We start from the raw sequence: 23,838 nt of genomic DNA, 5'->3' as shown, positions 1-23,838 counted from the left end.
GGCTTATTCACAGGAACAAAAGAAAATTATGGTGACCTAATTCCAGCTTTTGCTGTGCAGAATATACCAGTATTGATAGCAGGACAAATTACTCTCACTGTCAGACATGAAAGCAAGAGTCACGTGATACTGCTGTGCTGCACTACTCTTGCTTTCAAATAGGTCTTAAATACCTAGGGGACAGGTGATGTATTGGTCCAAAGAACATTATGGCTCATCATTTTCTGAGAAACTGCTGTGACCCTTCTTGGGACGGTGCGCTGTGCCTTGTGCACTGATATGTGATTCCTTGAAATGCAGTGTCCTCCCATTTTTCTGCCTGTATCGTCCCACGTGGAGCTGTGTCTGCTATGAAACTTGTACCTCATACGATATATTCCTGCACTGAAATCTGTGTTTAGGCTTTTTTGGTCACTAATTGAGGGAGAAGCCCTCCATATTCCCAGGTTTTTAAGAGTTAATCTGGAAGACAGCAACAATCTCAAAGTGCTTTATGCATTTTAGTAGAAGAGCAGGGTGATCAGAGGCAAGGACTACTGCCAGGCTGACAGTTATTGGGTGCAGGAGCTAACAGTTATTTGTGTGATTTATTTTAAAAAAAAAAAATAAATAAAAAATAGTGCCTTCATTTTTTACATTTCTGACATAATCCCATGTGGGACATGTAAAATATTAATCCTCCTGCAAGGGGGTTTCTCTTGAAGTGCCTGTATGTATAAAAGATGGAGAACAGCAGCGTAGACCTCCCTTCCTGCTTCATTGATGTCTGATGCCTTATTTGCAATGGAAATCCACCCCATGCTTGTAGTGATGAGTGCTCTCAGATGATGAGCTACCTGAAAAGGCTGGGTTTTATATGAATGGACCAAGACATAACTTTACCCCAAATTCCTTTATGTGAATGATGAACATGGTGTTTCACTCAGGGACATGGGCTCCCTCCACCACTCCTGGCTGCATAATCTCCCTTTTATCTTTATTCACAAACCCTTGGAATGGCTTTGCACACTTTCAGCTGCTCTCTTAATTAGTACTCATGTGCTAACGGTAGTTTGTGGTTTAGATAGAAATGCATGCTGACCACTGCTTTTAGTTTCTGATTTCATACACAGCTCCTCAGTGTTGACATTCTCCCCATGCCATTGTCCATTGCTTTATGAAGAAAAGCATGACTTTTACCAAGGACAGTACCAGTGTCACCGTTAGTTTTACAAAGAATAAAAGTTGTATGTCCTGTTGTTCTGCAAATGCCATTAAACTCTCGCTGTCCTGACAAGCCATCAGCCAGCTAAGCCAGGGCCATCAGCAGTAAAATGAGAGGGTATGTGCTTTACTAATTGAATTTACCATGTATTGACACGAGGCTATGCCCTCCGTAACAGTCTCCAATAAAATCTCCCTTGTGGATAGAGTCAGAATTGTGCAGAATCAAAGGCTCATTTTGAAGTCTGCAACTTCTTCAAGACGCTGCCTTACCCTGGGTGAGGTTGCACTTGAGGATAGCGCTCATCCTGACCCCAGGCAACCATTTCAATACAAATAGGGAGTGTGTGTGCATGAAAACCTGCAGCAAAAGAGAAGTGGAGTGAAGGTTATGGGAGGAAGACGTGATCGTACAGGAAAGAGAAGCTCTGAGAAGAAAAAAGGAGAAATTCTTAGGAATCGTTAGGAAGCCTCAGTGTAGAAACCTGAGAGCTGTTAAAGATGTAGACAGACCGTAGCTTATTTCTTACGATTCTTTCATCTCCAAGAACTACTGTAGTAAGGCTTTGTGAGTGTTTTTAATTATATCTTAAGAAAAATTAAAGAAGATTAGCGAAGGGGCTGGGATCAGAAACTTTAGGAAAAGTAGGAATGGTGTATTAGGAAGATACTGTTCTCTTACATGGTCTTTATAGTGAAATATTTCATGGAATATCTCAGGTTGGAAGGGACCCATAAGTATCATCAAGTCCAACTCCCTGTTCCTTTCAGGACTACCTAGAACTACACCATATGACTAAGAGTATCATGCAGTTGCTCCTTGATCCCTGACAGGCTTGATGTCATGACCACTTCCCTGGGGAGCCTGTTGAAGTGACCAACCACCCTTTCTGTGAAGAAGCTTTTGCTGATGTCCAGTCTGAACTTACCCAGATGCAGCTTCATTCCATTTGCTCATGTCCCATCACTGGTCACCAGAGAGAGGAGGTCAGCACCTCACCCTCCATGGCCAACACCCAGACCCCTTGACTGCAATGAGGTCACCCCCCTGACCTTCTCCAAGCTGAACAAACCAGCTGCTCCTCCTAAGTCTTGCCTTCAAGGCCTTTCACCGTCGTGTCATCCAGCTCTGGACATGCTCTAATACTTTGATGTCCTCCTTATATTGAGGGACCCAAAACTGCACACAGTACTTGTGGGGCACACAGTACTCAAATACTAGAGGAGAAAGGTCATCTGCTTCCCTGAGGGAAGGCAGAGTGGATAGTGATCACACACACACACACCCCCCAGCTGTCAAGGGCTGTGACATATGCAGGCTCAGGCTCATCCCGTTGTAAAGTATGACTACATTTTCAGTGTTTAAAAACTAGCATCACCCCTAGATATGTCCTAGCATGGTTAATGGAGAGGTGTAACTGGAAAGCATGTGATACACATTGAGGTACTCCAGTATATGTGTAGAAAGGCATGTTGTTCTCATTAGACTTATTTGTGAACCTCTTTAACTGCAAATTATTTGAGAAGTATTAGCATTTATTTTGATGATACAATTCTAATGAAACAAAATAAATGGTATGAATCCCATTCTGCACTTAATAGCTCCTGTCTGTCAGACTGGAAGCTCCCAATGTGCTCATTTATTTCTCTAGGGAATCACTTTCTCCATGCCTTTTAGACTTTCTCTAGAACATCTTCATTTTTCACTGTGCAGAGTTCCGAGGCCACTATGTTTCATTGGGGTAACCAAGTCTGCTAGACCCTTTTTTACTTACTCTCCTATGGTACAAAATATACTGTCCTTTCTACGCTGCTGCTGTGCTTCAGATACAGTCAACAGCAAATGTTGACGACTTCTGTCAGGCACTGCATCTCTGTATCTGTCTTCCGTTCTTTGTTTCTTCCTCCATGCTCCATTATTTTCTGTAAATGATATTTATTACATACTGTGGTCAGCATTCTGCCAGATCCATCTCACTGCATTTAATTATACTGTGTTGAAGGATAGCTGAGCACTTAACAGAAGTTGCATGCTCACAGAGCCTTGCTATAGGGTTGGTTTTTTTTTCTCCAGCATGAATGTTGAATCATTGAATATCAGCTGAGGTTGAAATTTACCTGAATATGTTTTACTATTCCAAAGAGATTACACGATGGCCCTGATTAGCAGCAGCATTTTGTAATACCACTTAAGCCTTTATCACAGTGGAGTACTGCCAGTAATTGTCTTTAATTCACTTATATGTACCAATTCATCTCTGTCAGGTTTCTATTAATTTCTTTGCTGTTTTACTTTGTCCCTATCCCCTATATAATAAGGTGCGATTTCCACATTTACGTAGCCAAAATAAATAAAAATAAATTAAATCTTCAGCAAATTGATTGTGGACCTTTGATTTGAGACAACTGTGCCATCTCTCCATTTATGTTCACATTTAATCTACTTTTCACAAGTTAATGTATTTAGGAGAATCTAGGTGGGTCAAGTGACCAAGGGACAGTACCAATTTTACCAGCTAATTTAGATAAAAAGTTTCGGATTGAGTTAGGTATATTAACTGCAGTGTGGAGGGTAGGTGTAGAATTAAAACTGTATGTGTTCACACATACACACATGCACATGCATACTTGTGAAAAGCCACACTATATTCAGCATTAATTTTTTTTCATCAGAATGATGACCATCCTTGGTTATAAAGGTGATTGCCAGAGATGAAGAACAAACTCGCTGCATGCACAATTTTGTTTTATCTGGCATCAGTTTCACAGTGTACTGGAAGATCTGTCTGAACAGTTGGGTTTTGGGGTTGGTGCTCCAAATTTGTGTGATGAATCAGTGTCTGTGGTTGCTGTTGAAGCATATCCAACTGTATATTTCTTTTTTCTTTTTCATTGTTAGGATTGGTGCAAAGCATCAAGAGTTACGGCAAAAGCAGCTGAGAGGCCTGAGTGATTATTCTACTGGTCCTGGAGGACCTGACATTGATGATGATGAGGTGGATCCAAATTACGCCAGAGTAAACCACTTCCGAGAGATTTATCCTGCAGCAAGCATCTACAGGCCATCATCACCAGCAGTAGCAGAAACCTTTGTATATCCACATGATTCTTCTTCCGCACCAATGGAGAGGGAGCACTTGGAAGGACTGTATGCAAAAATAAACAAGCAGCACTACCCACAGACTCCAGGTGACAGGTAACATTGCCACTTGGCATTACAAACAGTGATAGCTTGGTGGGGTGGGGAGGGAGCCTGGGGCTGGAGGAGGAGGGGGTGGCTGATCAGATACTCCAAACCCCTGTCTTTACTGACTACAAAGCCATGGATTTCCTCTTAACGAAAAACATGATTTGCTGCAGCAGTACCCCCAAAGCATTTGAGCAAGGCAGCAGTCAAACAGAAATCATTAAAAGGAAAGTCCATATTTCACAAACAGAATGAATGAACTGACTCGAGTCCAATTCCTGCACTGCTGAGAAAGTGCTTTTTCTTTTTTCAGTCGGGAAAAGTTCTTACCCTGCAGCAAAAATAATCTCAGTTTTCAGATCTCTTTCGATCCTGCTGATCATCAAGTGTCTATTAGTAACAGGTTTTGTATGATAGCATGATATATTGCATATATTTATGGTTCCGTTTTCCCCAGCTGTGTGATATTACACACTTTCAATTAGGTTGGGGAGAGGACTGGGAATCATGGTATTTTTATGCAGACTGTGAAGTGTGGCTTCACAAGACTGATTGCCTTTCTCAGCCTTTCCAATAACCAAGTGGGAAGGAAAGAGCAATTTTTAACCCTTACTGTCAAGCTTCCAGGTTGATAACATTGAAGAAAAATGGTCACGTTTTTCCCCGCGTTAAAAAGAAAACAGAAATTCTTTTGAGTTGATGATGTACCCGCCATTATGATGATTTTAAAACTGGTTGCTTCTGGAATTTGGGGCTAAAAGAATGTAAGACTTCATTATTATCATGGCGTTAATATATTGATGTTGGGTTTTTTCAAACCAATGTGTGAATGGGTCAGCAAGATACACAAGTCTACGTGAAAAGAAAAGCTGACAAAGTAAGACGTGGACTTGAGGAACTGTTCACGCTTGAGTTTGTATTACAACCTGTAGTGTCTCCCCATAGCCTCAAACTGTGCTATGTGATAACACACTTGTTAATTTTGGAGAAATACCTGAACACAGATATGGGAGTGTTTTCAGTTTGTGGCATCATAGTACTTTAAAAGCATCTACAGAGTCATTGATATAAATAGTAATAAAACACTTCTGACATAAATCTGAGTTTGTAGCAGGGAATGGGCTAAGTATCTCTCAGTTTCATCTAAATACAGTGTGGTAGAGATCTTTCCAAACATAATGACATGGCTAATTTTTTTCTTCATATTATTAACTCTTCTCCTACTTCGTAAAGGTGAAAAGGGTGAAATAAGAGGTAGTGACTGCAGCTTTTCGGCCATCTAACAGGTTTTGCTTTACTATAAAAGTCTTGAGGGAATTGTCACCGAAGTTGTATGATCATTTGTATAGCAAAGGGATCAGAAGTTGAGTTCACTCAATAGAGCAAGATCTGAGAATTCCTAGTGGGAGGGAGTCTAAATCCAGGTTCATGTATTTTTTCAAATATAAATATATACAGGTGTAACTCAATTGGAGTGAGACGTTGTCATAAAGGTTGCTTGAGAATTTAACAGGACTTTATAGCTTTACATTTTAAAAATGTCATCATTGTTGAAGTGTGGTCTATACATTGTTTTTCCATGCAGCAAAAAGAAATGCTCGTCTTTCCCTCTGGCCTCTTTTATTTGATTACTGGTATTGTGGTTGTAACTACACTGAATGAACTCTTGACTTGCTATGTGGACAAGATTCAAGTCCCAACCAGGTTTGGATTCGGTGTTGGGATCCTGGATTTTAGTGTGGATTTAGCTGTAATTGCATGATAGCATGATAACCCGGTGAAAAACTAAAGCCAGAATATCTAACACTGGAGAAAAGTTAGCTCATATCTGAGGCCCTGATCAGAAGTCACGCTGAGAGGCTGTTCCATCTGTGTTGATTCTGTACTGAAAGACAAACAGTCCACAACAACTTTGCTTTGTTGAATTTCTCAGGCTTGTAGAGGGTTTTTAACCAGATTAGGAAAAAATAGGAAACGTGGGATCCTTATTAGGCTGCCTTTGTTCTTTTTTAAAATCTTTCTTGCCTTTATCTCAGAGACAAGAAGGTTGTTGTTATTCGCTAGCAGAAATGTGCCAAATGTGAATAATTTTATGTGAACTTACGCAGTGGGTCATGAGGTCTCAGCCAGCAGTTGCTGAATATAGTGGCAACTTCAGGCAAGGAAATCTTTCTCCTTTCAATAGTCTCCCTTTAGCACAGAAAGAGATGTGGAAAGAAAAATCCCTGGATAACATGTTAATTACAAAAACAAATCTGCTTTCAAGGGTCAAGTATGAAAACTACCTTGTCTGCCTCAAAATGATGGGAAAGGGCTATAATGGATGCTTATTAGCTGAACCGAAGTTATTTTGTGTTTGCAGGGCTGAACATTTATCAACACATTTGTCATGTAATAGCTCATGCCTCTGTCTTGCTAACACATGCATGCTCGCTCTCAAAAGTTTTGCTATTAATTTTACTTTAGATGGATGGCTTTTTCTCCCACCTCTGACTTTCAACTTGTAATATAGTGTGTGGAGACTTGATCAGCAACTAGAGTAAATGGGGTTTGGGGTGGAAGGGGGGTTTGAACACAGAGAGAACAGATGATTTCGTTTCAGTCTGGAATTCCAGTTATGTGTCATTACGGTAGAAAATTTAAACTTATCATTTGAAACAAGAAGTTTATTTTTATTTTTATTTTATTTTATTTTTGGAGAAGAATGTATTAACAATTATTAATGCCTTCTAAAATTTGGAGGCCACTTTTAAAGTAAGAAGGTTAGTGCTGTTCACAATTTGTGCACACATACCTTCCCTTTTCTGATCACCAGAATCCACTGAGTGTTCCTTGTTCATTCTTCTCGGTAGATTTGCAGTTTAAACTGAGATCTCCCTCAGTATGCCGAAAGGCCATAGGCTGCACATGTATGAAGTCTGTTGCTTTAATCATTATGAAGTATGTTTGCTGCCTCCAAGCACTGCTCCTCAGGGCTCACACAGACCTGCTTCACATTGCTCTTTTCATACTAACGTCTCCTTTACCTACATGCTTGCATCTGGCATCTCAGGGGTTTTCTGATTTGGATTTTGGCGGGGGGGGGGGGGGGGGGGGCGGGGGGGGGCGGGCATGCTTTGTGTTTTATTTGTAACCGTTCTGTAACGTTCTTCTGCACTGCTTCACAATTGTTGATTTTCATTCTGAATATGACTATATTCAGTGAAATAGATGTAATTTTTTGTGTATATTTTGCTGAAAGCTTTGGAATTCTTAACTAAGAGAGGTGCTATATAAATGTAAATTGTCCTTATTAATGAATATAGCAAAAGCATTAGCATGATCAGTGTATTCTGTGAATGTTAAAGAGAGTGAAAAAAAATTAGCTGGCAAAATCACACTTTTCTTTGTAAATCAAGCATTTTTCTGTTTATTTCTAATTAGCCACAATTTTTCTGTAATGCAAATGGCATCCCGAAGGATGGTGCAGCCTGCACAGCTACCTTGTGCAGCTGGGGAACTTGCAGTCAGGGTCTTTGCCTGAGACACTGTACGTTTCCCCTGCCTGTGGCAGAGACTGGGTGATCTGTGGCCCATATGTTCCTGAAACAAGTGGTAAGTCACATCTCTCTGAGTTTAGTCATCAAGGTTGTGCCATGACAGTGCGAAGTTGCACCATGGCAGAGTCTAGGTGTCAGACCAAAGCCAAAAGAGCATATGCACAACACTATTATCACTCTAAATGTCAGGCATGTCACATGGTGCAACCCTTTCTCACGTTTCAAATAAGCAATTTCCTCTTTTTTTCCTCCTTTGAACATGGTGCTGTCAAGAATATCCAAACACTCAGAGTACATCTCCGGAAACATTCTAGAGACTTTGCTCAACTTGTTTCCTCAGCCCAGAACTATGAAGCATTTAAAGTCTGATGCCAAACTCATTGCCAAATATAATTCTTCATTTATTTATGTGTCTTATCTTGGGGAATTTCAAAGTGCTGGTCTGACAAAAATGAATACAGTTTTCCTTTGTTTAGTGAGAATAGATACAGAGCTGTATCGCATTGCAGATTTTAAAAAATACTAATAAATATTCCAACACTTTTATTACATAGGAGTAGAGTCTAAAGCCACAGTCCAATCCAGCTTTCCATTTTTTGGAGATGCTGTGTTGGGTCCCACTGTGCAAAACCTTATACTTAATTAATTAATTGAAAAATGGATTTTCCTTATTTCAGGGCGAAAGTTTCCTTATGGAAGTCTTTCAGAATGTTCAGTCTAGCAGCATACAAAGTTGAAAATGGGGAAATGAAACCCATACCTCTTTGCAACCCTAACTGTACCACTCACATCCCACTTTGAGAGCTGGCCAGAGTCATGAGGAAGAGGGGCATACATTGAGCAGTCTGCTTCTCCCTGGAAAGGATCAAAGGAAAAAATTCCTCTGTGTCCTGAGAAACTGAATGGCAAGTTTAGGCTATGTGTAAGCCTGAGAGGAGAGCAAAAAAAGGGTCTGGAGTTTTGCTAAATTTAGCAAAGGGAGCATTTTTTACTAAAAAATGGGCATAAATGCTTGACTTTTGGGCAGGTGTAGGTCACTCCCATCCTGCTCAATCCAAGGCCATAGGAATCCAGAGCTGCAGAGAAAAGGCTTTGTTCGAGAAGGGCAAGTTAGGGTTGCCCAGGTATGTGTCATAAGCTAGAAACTGAAGTGTTCTTGTTCTCAGTTCAGAGTACCGTGGGCATTGCTCACATGGTATGTCCATTTACAGCACCTTTTATTACTGACTAGTAAAAAAGCAGTCCGCTGCTGTAAAGCAGATGATCCTTTACTCAAGGATGATTATTCTTTAAGATGGATGTCATGGAGGCAAGGTAGAAATTGAATGAGGCTGTGTAATATTTATGTACCCTTTGCCACTGTACCTTGTGTTAGAGTAGAAAGAGAATTATAGTTATGCATTGGCATATTTTGATTTACAAAATATGACAAGTCATGAGCAAAGCATGTACCGTCTCTTACCATATAGCCCCTTCTGCTTGGTGTCCCAGAATCATCTACAGTTTTCCTGTCGCATACTACCTGACACCCCCTAAGACTTTCCTCCGATTCCTCTGGAATTTACTCTTTCTGAAACACCACAGGGCCTTCTGAACAATTGGCTGCAATCTGTCACTATTCACCGTAATGTTAAAACCAGAAACTTAATGTTTCGCAGCTTACTGTCCTTCCTGGCTGACAAATTTCTGACAACAGTTAAATTCAGACTGGCATTGGTGAGTACAACAGAGGCTTGGTGGTTGCTGGGGGCTCTTAAGTGGAGGTGTCCTGCTCATGGAAGCAGAGCAGTCCAGAAACCCCTTTTGCCACCAGTTCGACAGGAGTGTAGGCTGCGTCACTGGAGTTACCCTTGTATTGTGGTTTTTTGCTCCTGATACTATTTGCAATTTTCTTGCTCAGAAAGGACTAATGGGTGCTGCGTACTCACTGTGCTAACTAGCGAAAATACTGAGTAACTGGACTTCCTGGGACATGTTTAAATGAGCCCTTGCTGTATTTCCCACCTATGTGGGGAAAAACAATAATCTACTGGTAGTATTCAAGAAAAACTACAGAGAGAGTTCAAAGTGCTGTTTTGCAGGTACCCCTCATCCAGATCTTACAACTTTGGGATACTAGCCATATCATTCAGTTCTCATGGAAACCCCACGTTTCATGGAACTCAGGTGACCCTGAGCATTTTAGAGTGTGTCTAAACAGAGGGAAGTTGTCAGACTTTAACCAGAGCAGAGCTGCTGCTGCTATGTAGTGTGTGCATGCTTCTTCAAGGCCATGCATTCTTCAGCAGAAATAAAATCTGTCAGGAACAGTCACAAATCTGCCTGCGTGCATCCTGCCTGCTAGGGTTTGCATTTGGATCACCTCACTTATTGACAGATGTGTAAAATTTTATATACTGCACTCCCACAAGTCCCTCGTGACTGTCCTGCTGCAGATGCTGGTGAGCCTGAGTTTTGGCAGCTGTGTTAAGCATTCAGGTTTGCAGTGGTGTTTTGTTTTTTTTCCCTCCAGCCCTGTCTCTTCTTATGTGATATATTATTGCATGGAATTATTTTACATTAATTCTGCCTATTTATTGGTAAAGTCTCATTCTTTCAGTCGTTTGGATGCAAATGCAAAAGATAGGTCCCTGGAGAAAAAGCAGGTCTGTTACTGGAAGATGAGACCATACCAGAGGATACAGAGTGAAATGCAGATGGTGTTGTCAGCCTCTTAAATGTACAAATAAAGACAAAATGAGACCGTCCATGCAGCTGGAATGAAATCATATGGCCTTGCATGTGTTTCTGCCATAGCCTATTTCCTAGTGTGAGCAAGAGATGCTGAATTTTGTCTTACACAGGATGTTGTTTGACCAAAAGCTCATGCTTGCTCCTTTAATCAGCAGCAGAATATTGTGTATATGTATTAACTTTTCACTGCACAATATTTTTTTTGACAAAACACCATTTAATTTTACATGCCAATGTGCATGTATGGTTAATTAAGAAGCCAGAATTGACTATAGGGCTGGTAAGCTCCAGGAAAGGGAGAGGAAGATCATTACACTTCTGCTTATAGACAGCTGTTTGTGAACCAGCTGATAATGTGCAAAATTAAGATTTCGTAAGTAGCATTTTAAATGAATGGTTAATGGCTGAAGATTAATTAAACAGTCAGAATTGTTCAAAAGAGAAGCTGTTAAAATCTTGGTTATAAGGCCAGTCACTTCCATACTTAAAAGCGCAAACCCTATTATCATGTGAAATTTCCATTTAGCAGGCAAGCAATGTAACTAGGGTATTTTCCTTGAACAAGGAAGTCTACCTTGCTGTGGATATGCAGGATGAATGCAGCATTGTGTGCTGTATTTTCTCCTTCGTAATTCATAGTTGTCTGGTAGTAGTGCAGAGAGAGAAATGCATTTCCTCTGAAGATTTGGTAATCTTAAATAAAACTGCTAAATCTTATTTTAATTAAAGTGTAAGGGACATGGTTAAATCTGATGTGGTTCTATTTTCCCACTACTCTCCAGTAGTCTGTTACACTTCATACACTTTAGGGTTTTCAAAGTGCCCAGCCTTCCATTGCTCCGGGTTGTCTTCTGTCAGGATGAGGCTCTTTGGCCGCATCATTAGCCTTGCAGAGTTGCTCTAGCTAAGCGGGGGTGGGACGAAGGTATTTTTCAATTGGGTTTATTCTGTACTGCAGTTCTGGTTACATGATGAATGTTAACCTTGTCCCATTTCCCTGACTGAAGAGAAACAAGCAGAATGTCGTTAATGCTGCTCACAGTTGAGAGGCTTGGCCTTCCAGCAAGCCCTTTGCCAAGAAACTGTTTGGTTTTCTTTTGTTTTCCTTTTCAGCCCAGTTCCCAATCTTTTAGTTAACTATCTGCTGGTTTTGCCCCAGCTTCTTACCATCTCCTAGCTTCTGCATATGCAGGTAGTTCCAGAGAAGGCCCTGATGACTTGGTCTTGTGCGAGCTTTGCTCTGTAGCCAAGTGTAAGATGAATCTACATTGCTGATCTCGGGGAGCTCGTGCCCTACCCAAAGCCATGACTACCTGCTACTAGTTAAATGGAAGAAAGGGATTATTTCCTTCACTGTAGAGATAATCTTGGTTTAGTAAAACTGACCAGTAGATGAGGGTGTGGGATTTTGTTGTTGTGGGATTTTTAAAAAATAGTCAAAGTTTAGTGGGAGACAAAGAATAGTTTCCCAGAAATCTTAAAGCAGTGAACAAAAGGTTAAGTTTGGAGAAGCGGGGGAAAGGGCTATCCCTGGACTGCTTCAAAATGCTGAGTAGCTCCAGTTAAGAGAGCGGTGCTATCTGTCTAGTAAGGATGGAGAAGTAATGCTTAAATGTGACAGGGAAAACGGACACAGACTGACTGGAGCCATGAAAAATGTTTTCAGTGTCTTTTCTTGTGTTTGAGGCTATCCAAGGTCAGTGGGACCTGTGCTAACAGGTTCCTCTGAGCTATAGGTAAAGCAAATGCCCAGCCTTTCTCCTCATTAAGCAGTGAGGAGCATACCTGAGTCCCGAGAGTCTTTAAGCAGCATCCTGCAATTTCTCATACATTCTTAAAATAAACACTGTTGGTTTTCTCAGTTCGCCAGGAAAAGCTCCTACACCAGCTGAGATGACTGCAGCATAGAACCATGGGGCACACCTCAGACCTGCCAGCATTGTCAGGTTCTCACCTGGCTGCCACCAGGAACGATACAGTAACTCTGGTGGGGTTTTCCAGCCTGACTGCTCATGTCCAGCCAAAGTCCTTAGATCCCTATGGTACTCATACAGTTTAACTGTGAGTGGAAACTGTTGTCTCCACGCATCCAGGGAATTCTTGCCATACACAGATTTTTCTGCAGTCCCAGTTTATGTGGGGTTCACGCTGGCAGATCTTTTAAGATTTTTCTGCTAATCTTTATTCTGCTGTTCCACAAAGTGACTTAACTCTCAACGTATTAAGACATAAAAGATCTAACGGGGCCACAGATCTGACTTCAGAATGAGTCGATGGGAACCATCTCGTGGAGGGTTCAAGCATCTAATAGCAGAGTAAAATGACTGCTCCTAAAAAGAGTCCAGGACATTGCTCCCTGCTTATGTCAAGATGCCAGTGGTGAAAGGTTACCCAAGCACTTAGTAAGCAGCATTGCTGACAGCAAGTATAGGGAGAAGCATGAACCAGGTCTTTCAGTTAGCAGAAAACTGTAAAAATTGATGTTGTTTGAAAAGCTGAAAATCATTCAGTATTGCACTAGCAAAAATATTGGGAGGACTGACAAGATGTGATGGAAATGGCTTAATAGGCAACAGGATGCTGAATAAAAAGAGAATAATTGTGATTATTGTCTGACAGCTGTGCAGAGCATACGGTCGATGACAAACTCTAAAACGTGCTATTTTTCAATCCATGATCACAAGTCCACTAGCACAGACAGTAATCCAAGGGGTCATAGTAAGCCGAGAAATAGTTTATTGTTTCATCAGCTCAGGTCGTTTGATGTAGTTAAGTTGGTATATGCTCTGAACCTCTGTGGCAGTCCTTAACGTTCCCTCCTGCAAGGAGACCTGGCACCGTAGGGAGTCCCACGTGTACTGTGGAGCAGTTTCTCTGGCAGGCCACGCAGCAGCAGAGCATTTGTCGACACTGATCAAGGTATCAGTATTGATCTTGGGATGTCTAAGAGAATTGTGACTATTTTGTGGAGAGTGATGTTAGCATGTCATAGAAAATGAAGTAAATAACTTGTCTTAAACTACATTGTGGCCTACATCTGAGAGAAGGCGAGGTCTTTCATTAGGACAGAGGGATGTGAGAAAATGATGCTGCTTCAGATAACCATGCCGGTTATCTTTTTTTATCAAAAACTTGTCTTTGACGTCTGGAGGCCATTTTTGGCAAGCAGTGGAGAGTGATTGCATGAAAGAGTTTTTATACTCTTCAGTTGCCTTCAAAATAGGTAGCTGCCCTCATTTTTTCATTCCACCAAGGTGAAGTGGAGAAAACCAAAAAACAGCTCATGATAAAAAAGATGCAAAAGGAGTGAGTGTGAGGTAGCTCTAGAAAGTATTGAAATTGAAATAAATATAACAAACTTGTAGAGCAATTGAATGTCCTCTTAATTGGATATTTTTCCTCCCTTCTTTTTCTCTCCAGTTTCCTCCTTGTGTATCAGTAGGTCAGTGTGACAGTTTTGCAGTGTCATGGTCCTGTGTTGAATCTGCACTCTGGGAGGTTGTTAGCCCCTTCTCTGTAGGGACTTGGAAGCAGTAAAGAGAAATGAGAAGGAACCAATTAATGCTTTAAAATTTCAAACAACATCTTATCATTCAGTCTTTGACCCATATTTATGGTTTAATTTCTTCATTCGCTTAATTTTAATCATAAATAAAATTTTTCAGCGTAATAGTATCTTAGGGGCATTTCTTCTCAAACCAGTATTAGCTAGAACATGTCCTTCAGCTGTGGAGTTTATCTGTTACAAACACGTCTGCCCCTAGGCTTTGATGCCTACTTAGTCCTGGATATGGTTATTACCTTGTAAATGGGAATCAACCGCAAATCATCATTATGGTATTTACATAAAACGCATGGAAAACAATTATTTTGAGACCAGCCTGTAAGTTTAAGCATAGAACACATTTCTAATGCAAGTATTATATATGGCCTGGCAATTGAAAAGTAAGCTACAGCATGTCTTCAGAGGAACGAAAACACGTTCAAAACGTGGTCTGTCTTGTGGCGAGGTGGAGAGAGGGCAGCTATTTTCTATGCCTGAGTCACCGTAGCGCTCAATAGCTGTCTGAAAGGGCTGCTTTAATTGAGCGCTTGTATGCTGTAAGTGTGCTGCTAACCAGGGGACCTGGATTGCTTCTGCTCTGCTCTCAGGTAATGAAGGAGGAGGCCTTCTGCGGCTGGAGTGCCCGGGTTAGGTATCAGCGGATACTTCAGTAACATGACAAAGGGGTGTGAGGTTGTGGAGGAGGGTTGGAGAGCAGCATCAGAGCAATAAACCAGTTCCTAATTGTTACTGATTGTTAGTACACAAATGACAAGCAGTTTGCAGTCCTTCACCTGAATAAGGTGTTGTTTTCTTCCTTTAACATCTCCTGCTGTCTCTGTCTCCGATTTGGAAAAAAAAAAAACCACAAAAAAAGGCAAAAAACCAAAACCAAACAAAAAAAAACCACAGGAGGCAATTATTTTGTGCCTCTGTATACAATGGCAATGTTTAAGCTGCAGCTGCTTCAGAGAGGGGGAGTAAAGGGGACTGGGGGGAAGGGATTGATCTTTTCCTCCTTTTCTCTGTAAATACCACTGTCTGCAGCAGTGGTGGTACTTTGACCTCTTTGCTACAGAGCTTGAAAAGTCTCTTGCACTTAGTGACATGTTCTGTCTTCCAAAACTGAATAGGCAGAAGTCTAATTCTCTTTCTTTAAGCACTACTGCAAATAGATTATCAATCTAAATATGATAAATGCTTGAGAATTCCTCCCAAAATTTAGATTTATTAGTCTGAGCACTGGTATTTTTGTGCATGTCTGTGTGACTTCTGAAATCATTAACAGTATTCTTTCGTACCTTTTCACCTTTAATCAGCACTCTGCCCGCTATCTCATTACTATGAGCTATGGCAAATAGACCAGATGTCTGAGCAGCTTCATTGTTCTGCTGTTTTTCTTTTCAAGATCCTAGCGCACAGATAGATGTTAATTTCTCTTTTGTGTTAAAACCTGCCTCCGAGGAATAAGATTACTAGTGTTCGGTGTTTGGCCGGTAGAGATACTGAGGTCTCATATCTTCTGAATGCCTTGTCTCAGTTAGTGTTTCTGCTAGCTCAGTGCATTTATAGTGGAGGTCTGTTCTTCTGTAATGCCCGTGGAACCTTAAATTAATGTCCCCTGACATTAGGAAACACAATTTTAACACGTTTTCTACATGTTTACTTTATTCCCAGAGTTGAGAAATGATACACAGAGACACCTGCTCTTCCAAGTGGGTGGAAATTGAAAATCGTGCCAAGAAAAATGCTGTTTCTCAGAAAAGATTCAAAATATGCATTGTTTAAAGTGTGGCATAAACAAAATAGATTATGTAAGGTTTGTGGGCCCACGTTTGAGATGAGATCACTCACTCTTAGGTCCATAGCTTCTCTACTAACACTTCTTAGTGCTTACATCTAAAAAGCAATGCATGAGCCACTGGTTTCCCCATCAACTTTCAAAAAGGTAGTTGGGAAGCTACAGGTACTGAAACAGCACAGCTCCCTTCAGTTCTGCTTGAGAGCTGCTGTTGTGCTTGAGTAACACAGCAGTGGCTCCAGACCTTTAAGAAAACACATTTCTTTAAAATGGGTCAGAAAACAACTGATTGATTTACAGGTAACAAATATGAACGTGTGTTTACTGGGAAGAAAAGTGACAGTTCACATCTGAATTTAGATAAATGCATACATTTGGTAGTGGCTGCTTCATTTCTGTAGATGTAGGTAGCAATGTGATAGTCAGTGTATATGATAAGATTGCAGCAGTTGCCACAGTACATAAAAGAATACAAAAACAGATGAAATCATTAATGCTTTCATATTGTGTCCTGTCTTATTTCCAGTAGTATAGCATGCCTGGTACTTAATGAGGCATATGTTTGAAAGAATCAGCAAGTATGATGTTCTGGAAAACATGAAAATCTGCAACCTTGCATCAGAGACCAGAGCAGTATCTTAGATCTGACTTCTTTTTTTTTTTTAAGTACAAGTTGCGTCACTGGTATAGTCACATAAGCTAGAAATTGTATATTTATGTTGCACGATCTGAAAACCAAATGATAGCATGTGGATTTGTATCTGCTCCTCAGAAAGACGTGTGATGTGCAAGTCCTGTTCCTATCAAAGTGGCAAAATTTCTATTGATTGAGGTGGGAAATTGGAACTGATTCCCCTGCCTGGTTCTCCCTGAAAGAATGATGAAGTGATGTTTTCTTTTCTGTTTTATTCTTATTAGTCTCACAGCCAGATTACTGTAACTTGAGCTTTTTTGCCATACTTCTGCATGACTGTTTTTGTTAACCACTTTTATTACCTTTTGGCCTGTTCTTTGCATCATGCTATTGACAAAATGAGTTTTACGGGTTTTTTACGCCAAAGTTTAGAGTGTAGAATATGGAAGAAATCCATACAAAAAAAAGTCTGAAACATTAATTGGACTAGACTACAGCATTTAAAGTAACCTATTCTATCGTCCATTTACCTCCCACATGAAATGAAAACTCTATTTTGATCTGAACTGTCACAGACAATTTCTGCACATAAAACACATCCAGAGACAGCTTTCAAATGGAGTTGTCACTTCTTATTTAGCAGGCTGGGGACTCTCTATTGTTGTCAAACCTTCTTTGCAAAAGCATCACTAACATACTGATTTGCACAGTTGTGTGTGAAAGGAGGAATGGTTGCACAGCCTCCATGAAACAAAAAATTGCATGTAGGTACTGGAATCCTCTGCAGCTGAACTTACCTACTGCTTAGGAGAAAATTCCATTTTTCTTTTTTCTTTTTTTTTAATACTATTTTAAGGCAGGTTTTCATACTGTGTACTGGTGTGGGGAGCAGTTGTTTTTAGTGTAATAAGGTTTTAGTGTGAATAGTGATGATTAACATTTAAAAGCTAGTAACCAACATTCTGTTATTTTCCCTGACCTCTAAGGGACCAGAAGTTTGGCTTTAATCTCTTCACAAATTTCAAGAATTCTTAAGCAAGTGCACTGGGAATATCTCTAAACTGTGAGTACAGAACTGCTGCCTCAGAGTGTATTCCAGACAAGATGCTGAGGCAGGGCTGTAGGGCACTTGTTTCCAGACTGCTATTCTGATGGTGGCCAATGTGACCATCTGTTGAGGCCGGCTGGAAGACCCAGCTACGGCATTGCAGAAGAAGACAGCTTAAAAGTTGAGAACTACCGTTCTTCAGACTTTATTTTTATAACATTCAGTTTGCCCTCAAACATGATATATTTTCATAAAATAAATTTGCCTCCTGGCCTCAGTTCTATTCTCATAAATTTATGCTATTGAAATATGCAGTTAAAGGAGTAGTAATGTACGACTTCTGTTTTGTTTTCCTCTCAAGGTTGGAAAACGGAGCAGGATTAGGGGGTGAAGAAGTTGGTTAGTGTGATAAGTTGTCCTTTATTGCTGTCTCCCTGACTACTCTATGCAGGATTAAACAGCAAAACACAGGCTAGCAGAATGCTCTTCTGACCTAATTCTGCACCACAACACAGATGGCGGTGTATCTGCTGATCTATCTGATAAGCGTGACTTTGTCATACCTAGATGTATGTTCAGGAGTGAAACAACAGATGAGGCCCAAGAACCAGGGTGTTGCATTTTCTCCAACTGCCTGAATCCTTCAGGTATTTCCACTGCTGCAGCTGGGGTTGGGGGGCAGGACTGGAGGGAAGCCGCCTGTTGCAGGGTGGAATCTCCAGAAAAACAAAAGTAAAAGCTTGGAGCCTAAACGTTACTGGTCAAAGCTAATTGCCTATTTTAAGGGCCATCTCTTCTGTAACGAAGCAAGAGATACAGACTGGAAATCACATTCTGATTTCAAAGCTGTGTGCCAGAAGATTTGAGGGTTCTTTGTTCAGTGTGTCTCAGACTCCCTCCTGGAGGGGAACATGATGTCAAGGGGGTTTCTCTGTTCTCACTTTTGCCTGTAAATGTAGTGTATTCATGAATCAATTTTAATGCCTATCCCATGGGGAGCAGTGAATTGCATCAGGAGAAAAAAGGTAGTTTTGTGCATTAATGGAAGAATATACTTGAATGGAGAAAAACGAGGGAAGCAAAAATCTTGTGGTCACTGTGCTCAACTCAGTGATAATGCACATCCATGGGGTTTAAAACCTTGGCCATTGCAGAAAAATACAGCAGATAGAAACAATCTCTCCTCCACCTTCTCCCAAGTCTTGGTGGGCCAGCTTGCTTTCCCCTCTCCAGGTGGGACAAATGTACAGAGCTGGATGGGATACAGCATATCTATCTCTCTCGTGCTCCGTGAATGGAGGCTGTGATCCACATTTGTGCTCAGTTGGCAAGCTTATAAAGTTGAGGACTGGAGAAGTGGATGGACATTTATCCTACACTGGAAATAGTAGCTTTGGAGGCTGCATTCTCACAAGATATTCTGTATACGCTTTTTACAGTTATCTGTCACCAAAGCAGCTTGGTCCTATTTGTCCAGTAGCTCTATCAAGTTGTTAGTTCTTTTAAATAAAAAAAAAAAAAATCACATTCTGTCTGTAGTGACTTTGAACAGCAGCGAAGCTCATAAACTCTGAAGTTGTCTTTGCAGCCTGTAAAGGCATGTTACATTTGCCTTCTTCCCAAAACACCAAATATTACTGTCAGGCATCCTGCAGACCAGTATTGTTACCGTATTATCTTGCATTCCCCTACCTGCTTTGACTGTTTCTGTCATTCTGTTGTGTGTGGGAACAGGATTGTCTTTTTATTACCCATCTGTGCAGAGCCTGCTGCAAGTTGAGTTGTAACTCTTGACAGATGTTGAAGTGGTGTTTTGTCTGCAGATGTTCCTGAAGCAGTCTTGAAAGATTTGAAGACCATCTCAAAGCTGTGTGGCGATAAGGAAGATACCTGTCAGAAGCTGGAGTGAGGCCACTCCAGCCTACGTTGTTTAGCCTGGCCCTCGCTACAGAATTTGGAAAGGTCTTGTACCCTCATGTGTTTGCCTGGCCTTTCAGAGGCAGTTTTGCCTGTTCCTCCCCTGCGCTCCAAACCAGCTAGCAAATGGCTTGCTCCAATTCAAAGGTGATGTGCTTAGGTTAATATTGGTGTGTCCTTCTGAGAGCACAGTACCATCCAAAAAACACTTCAAAGCTTGTTTTTCTGCAGGTCTGCCTTCAAAACATGAAGCAAACATGTCCTGCAGCAATGCCAATCACTGCTGCTTGAGAATATCCCTAAGTAATGGTCACACCCTCATTTCAAAGGCAATATATATGGGCCATTATCTGAGCAAATACAGTGCATGTCACTGCAAATCCATTGATGATGATGAATTCTGGTTACTGTTGAGTGCAGCCAGATATGGGATGGTGAGTAAGGGGTAAGAAATTAGCCCTTGAGCTTTGTGGGTTTTTACTCTGTAAACAGGTCAGAGTTTCATAAAAGCTTAAGCAAAATATGAAAAAGAAGAAAAGCTGGAAATGAGTCTCAGGGTAGAGATGGGGAAATAAGGAAGCAAGGAAAGAAGAAGGAATAACAAAACTAAAAAAGCATCCTTTGTGGGGAGGTGGAAATCAGATGAGATTTTTAAAAAGGAAAAAATTAAGGATTTGAATAGTGCCGGGGTCCCTCCACTGTCCCCAGCAGGGCTGGCAAGAGAAGCCTTGAAGAATACCCTCTCAACAGGGTGTTTCAGGAGTGTTCTGAGGCCACAGTGTACACACGTCCTCAGCATCAGTGACAGGTTCTTTTATTTATTCATTTTGTTCATGTTATGAAATAGAGGCAATGGAAGAAGCAATTTGTTTTCTTGGTCTTGATTCGGAATACCTCTACCATTAACTGCTTCCCCCCAACCTTTTCTGTAGTATTCACTTGTCAGGTTTGTCCATGTTCCCCAGGGTGAGATTTCTCCTCATTATAAAATGAGGAACAGGACTTTCAGACCTTTCTGTGTGTAGCCACCAAAACCAATGTTACAGCCAGGCTCAGCAGCAGCAATGGCAATATGCAATAATAACCATCCCACGTGAGATCTAGATTTACTGCTCCTCTGTTTAGTTCATATAGTGCCTCAACAGCATGATCTGATTTGCTCTTTTCACGTAATCCATCATTAATTATCTGAGTAGGATGGGTTCTTCTGTAATGGATGGAGAAATGGTCTCCCCTACATTCAGAGTGCAGCTTCACTTTCTCCAGCTGCAGCGATGTCACTTATTTACCATTTTTATTTTAAACGTGGTTTGCTTTTTCAAGCATGAGGATTTGGGGGAGCAGTAATGCTTCCATTTGAAGTGTTACCTTTGAGGCTGCTTTTAAGCAGAGTGGGAACTAAGTAGCAGTTACTGGCTGCAGACCTCCAGCTCAGACCCACACCAGGAGGAGCGGGTGTTTCGGCAGCATGCACAGGCTGTCTCCTCCTCCATCTCAGGAAGCAGCAGTTGTGGCTGCCAGAGAAAGCTTTGGGGCTTGTAGGGGACAGCTGTGGCTCCCACATGGCTCCCATCAGTAGTGGCAGCAAAAGGAATAGGAGCTGTATTCTCGGCACTCTCCTTCCCCAGGGAGTTCAGGAGAGCAAGTAGGAGCAGCTCTTCGGGGAGGCAGAGTTGTTTCCAGGGCTTGTGGAAGGGAGTGGGGGTAGAGAGTTGCACACAGGCAGGGGCTGTCTCCCTCCCTCCCTTCCCGTGCATGAGAGGTGCAGGAGCTCTGCACCCTCTCCTCCCCAGTCTGATCTTCTCTTTGCAAATTGTCTTCCGCAATGTAAAACATTTTTGGTCCTTTCCTGCCCTCCTCCTCTATCCCCCCCGCCCCCCCCAGCCTATTGAAATCTTCCCTGCCTCCTGCTGAACCTTGCTATGCCATTGCTGAATTGCATTTTACCACCCCACAAATGAGAACAAAATAAACTACTTTATCTCGATCATTTGGGCAGCAAAATGCAGTTTGCTTGTGTTGCTGCAGATCTTTGAGCCAACTCTAGTCTGGATGCTTTTATCACTTTGCAATCTAATCTGCAGAATATCTCAGATCCTCTTGCACTGGAAGAAAAAATTTTTTAAGACAAAATAAAGAAAAGCCAGCTGTGTACTTGTGCATGCACAGACCCACAGTGATATACATGTACTCATATATCTGTATATGTACATGTATAATAAATAAAAAAATACTTATAACACTTGGAAGGTCCACACCTAACTTGCTAATGTCAGCTACAATTGATAGACAGCTAAGTCAGACTCTTTTTATAGTCCATTTCTAAAATGAAACCATAAATTTTAAAGCCAGTCTTCATCATTGCAGAGAAAAAAGCTTTTCTAGCCTATTGATGAAATATAACATTTGATAGGATTTATGAGGCCCAGATTCAGGAGGATCATTTGCAGAGCACTTAAAGCTCCTTTTTCCTGCCCTTTGCCTTCCCTCCTCCCAAATACACATACCAAAAAAAGCCATTAGTAATGAAAAATTATTAAGGAAGATTTTTTTTTTTTATTCCATACAAATGTCAATTTGAGAGATAGAAAGAGGAAGAAAACAGTGGCAGGGGTTCTTAAAGTAAAGGGGTCTAAGTAGAGCCAGGTTGATTATATGAGGGGAATACTGACTTTTACTAATAAATACACAGTATGATTATTTGCTGTAGTACAGTCATATGTAACGTGTGTGTGTATATGTATTTTTAATAGTACCGGATGGAATTTATTTTTTTAATCATATTGCGGTATTCACAAACCAGCCACATAAAGTTAAAAATAAAAATGATACCCAGCTTCTTGGTATCTTGATAAAGTTCCCTTCTGGCTTGTATTACTAGAGTGATAATTTCAGAGGAAAAACATCTTCTGTAACTTGTGATCACAGTATCTGTCAAATGGTAGGAAATGAAGAAAACTGCCAGACAGTGTCAGATTTATTAACAGCTCTACGAAAATCAAAATTAATGCATTTTCTCATCTTTGATGGGTTGAAATGTCCATGTGCTGTACTTACCTTAATGGACAAGCGAAGGAAGTAGCAGTCATCAATTAAGTCTCTCATTAGGCTGACTACAGCGTAATCTGGAGCACATGCAAGAGTACTACGTGCTTACCAGGCTGTACCTCAAAGGTGTTGTGGTTGTTAGGAAGTGCTCATCTCACGGATGCCGGGAGCAAACCAGCTTTGTGCTGCCTCCAGGAACATGCAGCCAGATCCTTGGACCAGGGAGCATGCAGTCCTACAGGAAAGGGAGGGGGACAGCTGTAGAAACCAGCCTGCGCCAGTTCTGTGAGGGGAGTTGCTGGCCTGACTTCCACTGGGAAACTGTATTTCCACCTGTTAATAACCAGTCGTCAGCCATTTGGGTTGAAAATGCCTATGTAGGAGGTGTGCTGAAGCTGAATTTTTATGGAACACCATGACAGCTGTTTGGGTTTTGGTGGTTTTTTTTTTTTGGGGGGGGGGGGGGGGCTGGAGGGACAAGATAAGGGGTCATTTTGTCTGTGTAAAAAGTAATAATAATAAGCATATGATTCTTTCAATAAGAAGCTGTAGTCTTCCCATACGCTGGAACGGGCGTTTTATATTTAGGAAGGGAACACAGCCTAGTCTTACACCAGACTGTGCCTTTTGCCACCCCTTGAACGTTGACAATTTGACTAAGTTATAAGATTTAGAGTACTTCCCACACACATGATAGAAACTTGGCTGCAGACTTCACCAAAAGTGCTTGTCCTGAACTGCCAGATCAGATCCTAGACATGTTTTTCCAGTAGTAGGTTCTCCTGGCTGCAGGACCAGAGAGGTCCTGGTGTGGGAACGATGAGGTGAGTGGGGCATGACCAGTGTCCCCTTGCCCTTATGTCCCACCTTCCAGGGAAGGAAAGGGTGAGCTGATGTGAATGCAAAATCCTACAAAACGCTGCAAAGGAGTGGGAAAAGAATTGGAACAGAGAAGAGGCAGAATTGCTGGAGCAGCTTAAGGGATGGGGAGAATAAAGAAGAGTGCTGGGTCAGGGCAGAGTTGTGGACAGTATGTGGGTGCTTCAGAGTAGGGAGAAGTTTACCAGTACTGCAAGTGTAATTCTCTGTTAGTGTGTTAGATGTGAACACACTTACTTGAACCAGTGCAGAAAGGAAGAAGTGCTGTTGGGTGTCCCACGCTGCCTGCAGTCTCGTCATTACTG

The 23,838-nt window shown here is 41.3% G+C and overlaps 1 protein-coding gene across 4 annotated transcripts in view; it reads left to right on the top strand.

Moving 5' to 3' along the window:
• PARD3B (par-3 family cell polarity regulator beta) overlaps positions 1 to 23,838 on the top strand; it is a 413,251-nt gene that overhangs the window by 326,943 nt on the left and 62,470 nt on the right. For all 4 annotated transcript variants that reach the window (XM_055718425.1, XM_055718428.1, XM_055718426.1 and 1 more), the window contains one exon: positions 4,103 to 4,399. In XM_055718425.1, the coding sequence (XP_055574400.1) occupies positions 4,103 to 4,399 (297 nt within the window). The remainder of the gene's footprint in view (positions 1 to 4,102; positions 4,400 to 23,838) is intronic.

This window comes from Falco cherrug, chromosome 8 (genome assembly GCF_023634085.1).
Source record: "Falco cherrug isolate bFalChe1 chromosome 8, bFalChe1.pri, whole genome shotgun sequence".
Classification (NCBI taxonomy): domain Eukaryota; kingdom Metazoa; phylum Chordata; class Aves; order Falconiformes; family Falconidae; genus Falco; species Falco cherrug.
This window is presented reverse-complemented; position numbering and strand designations above follow the sequence as displayed.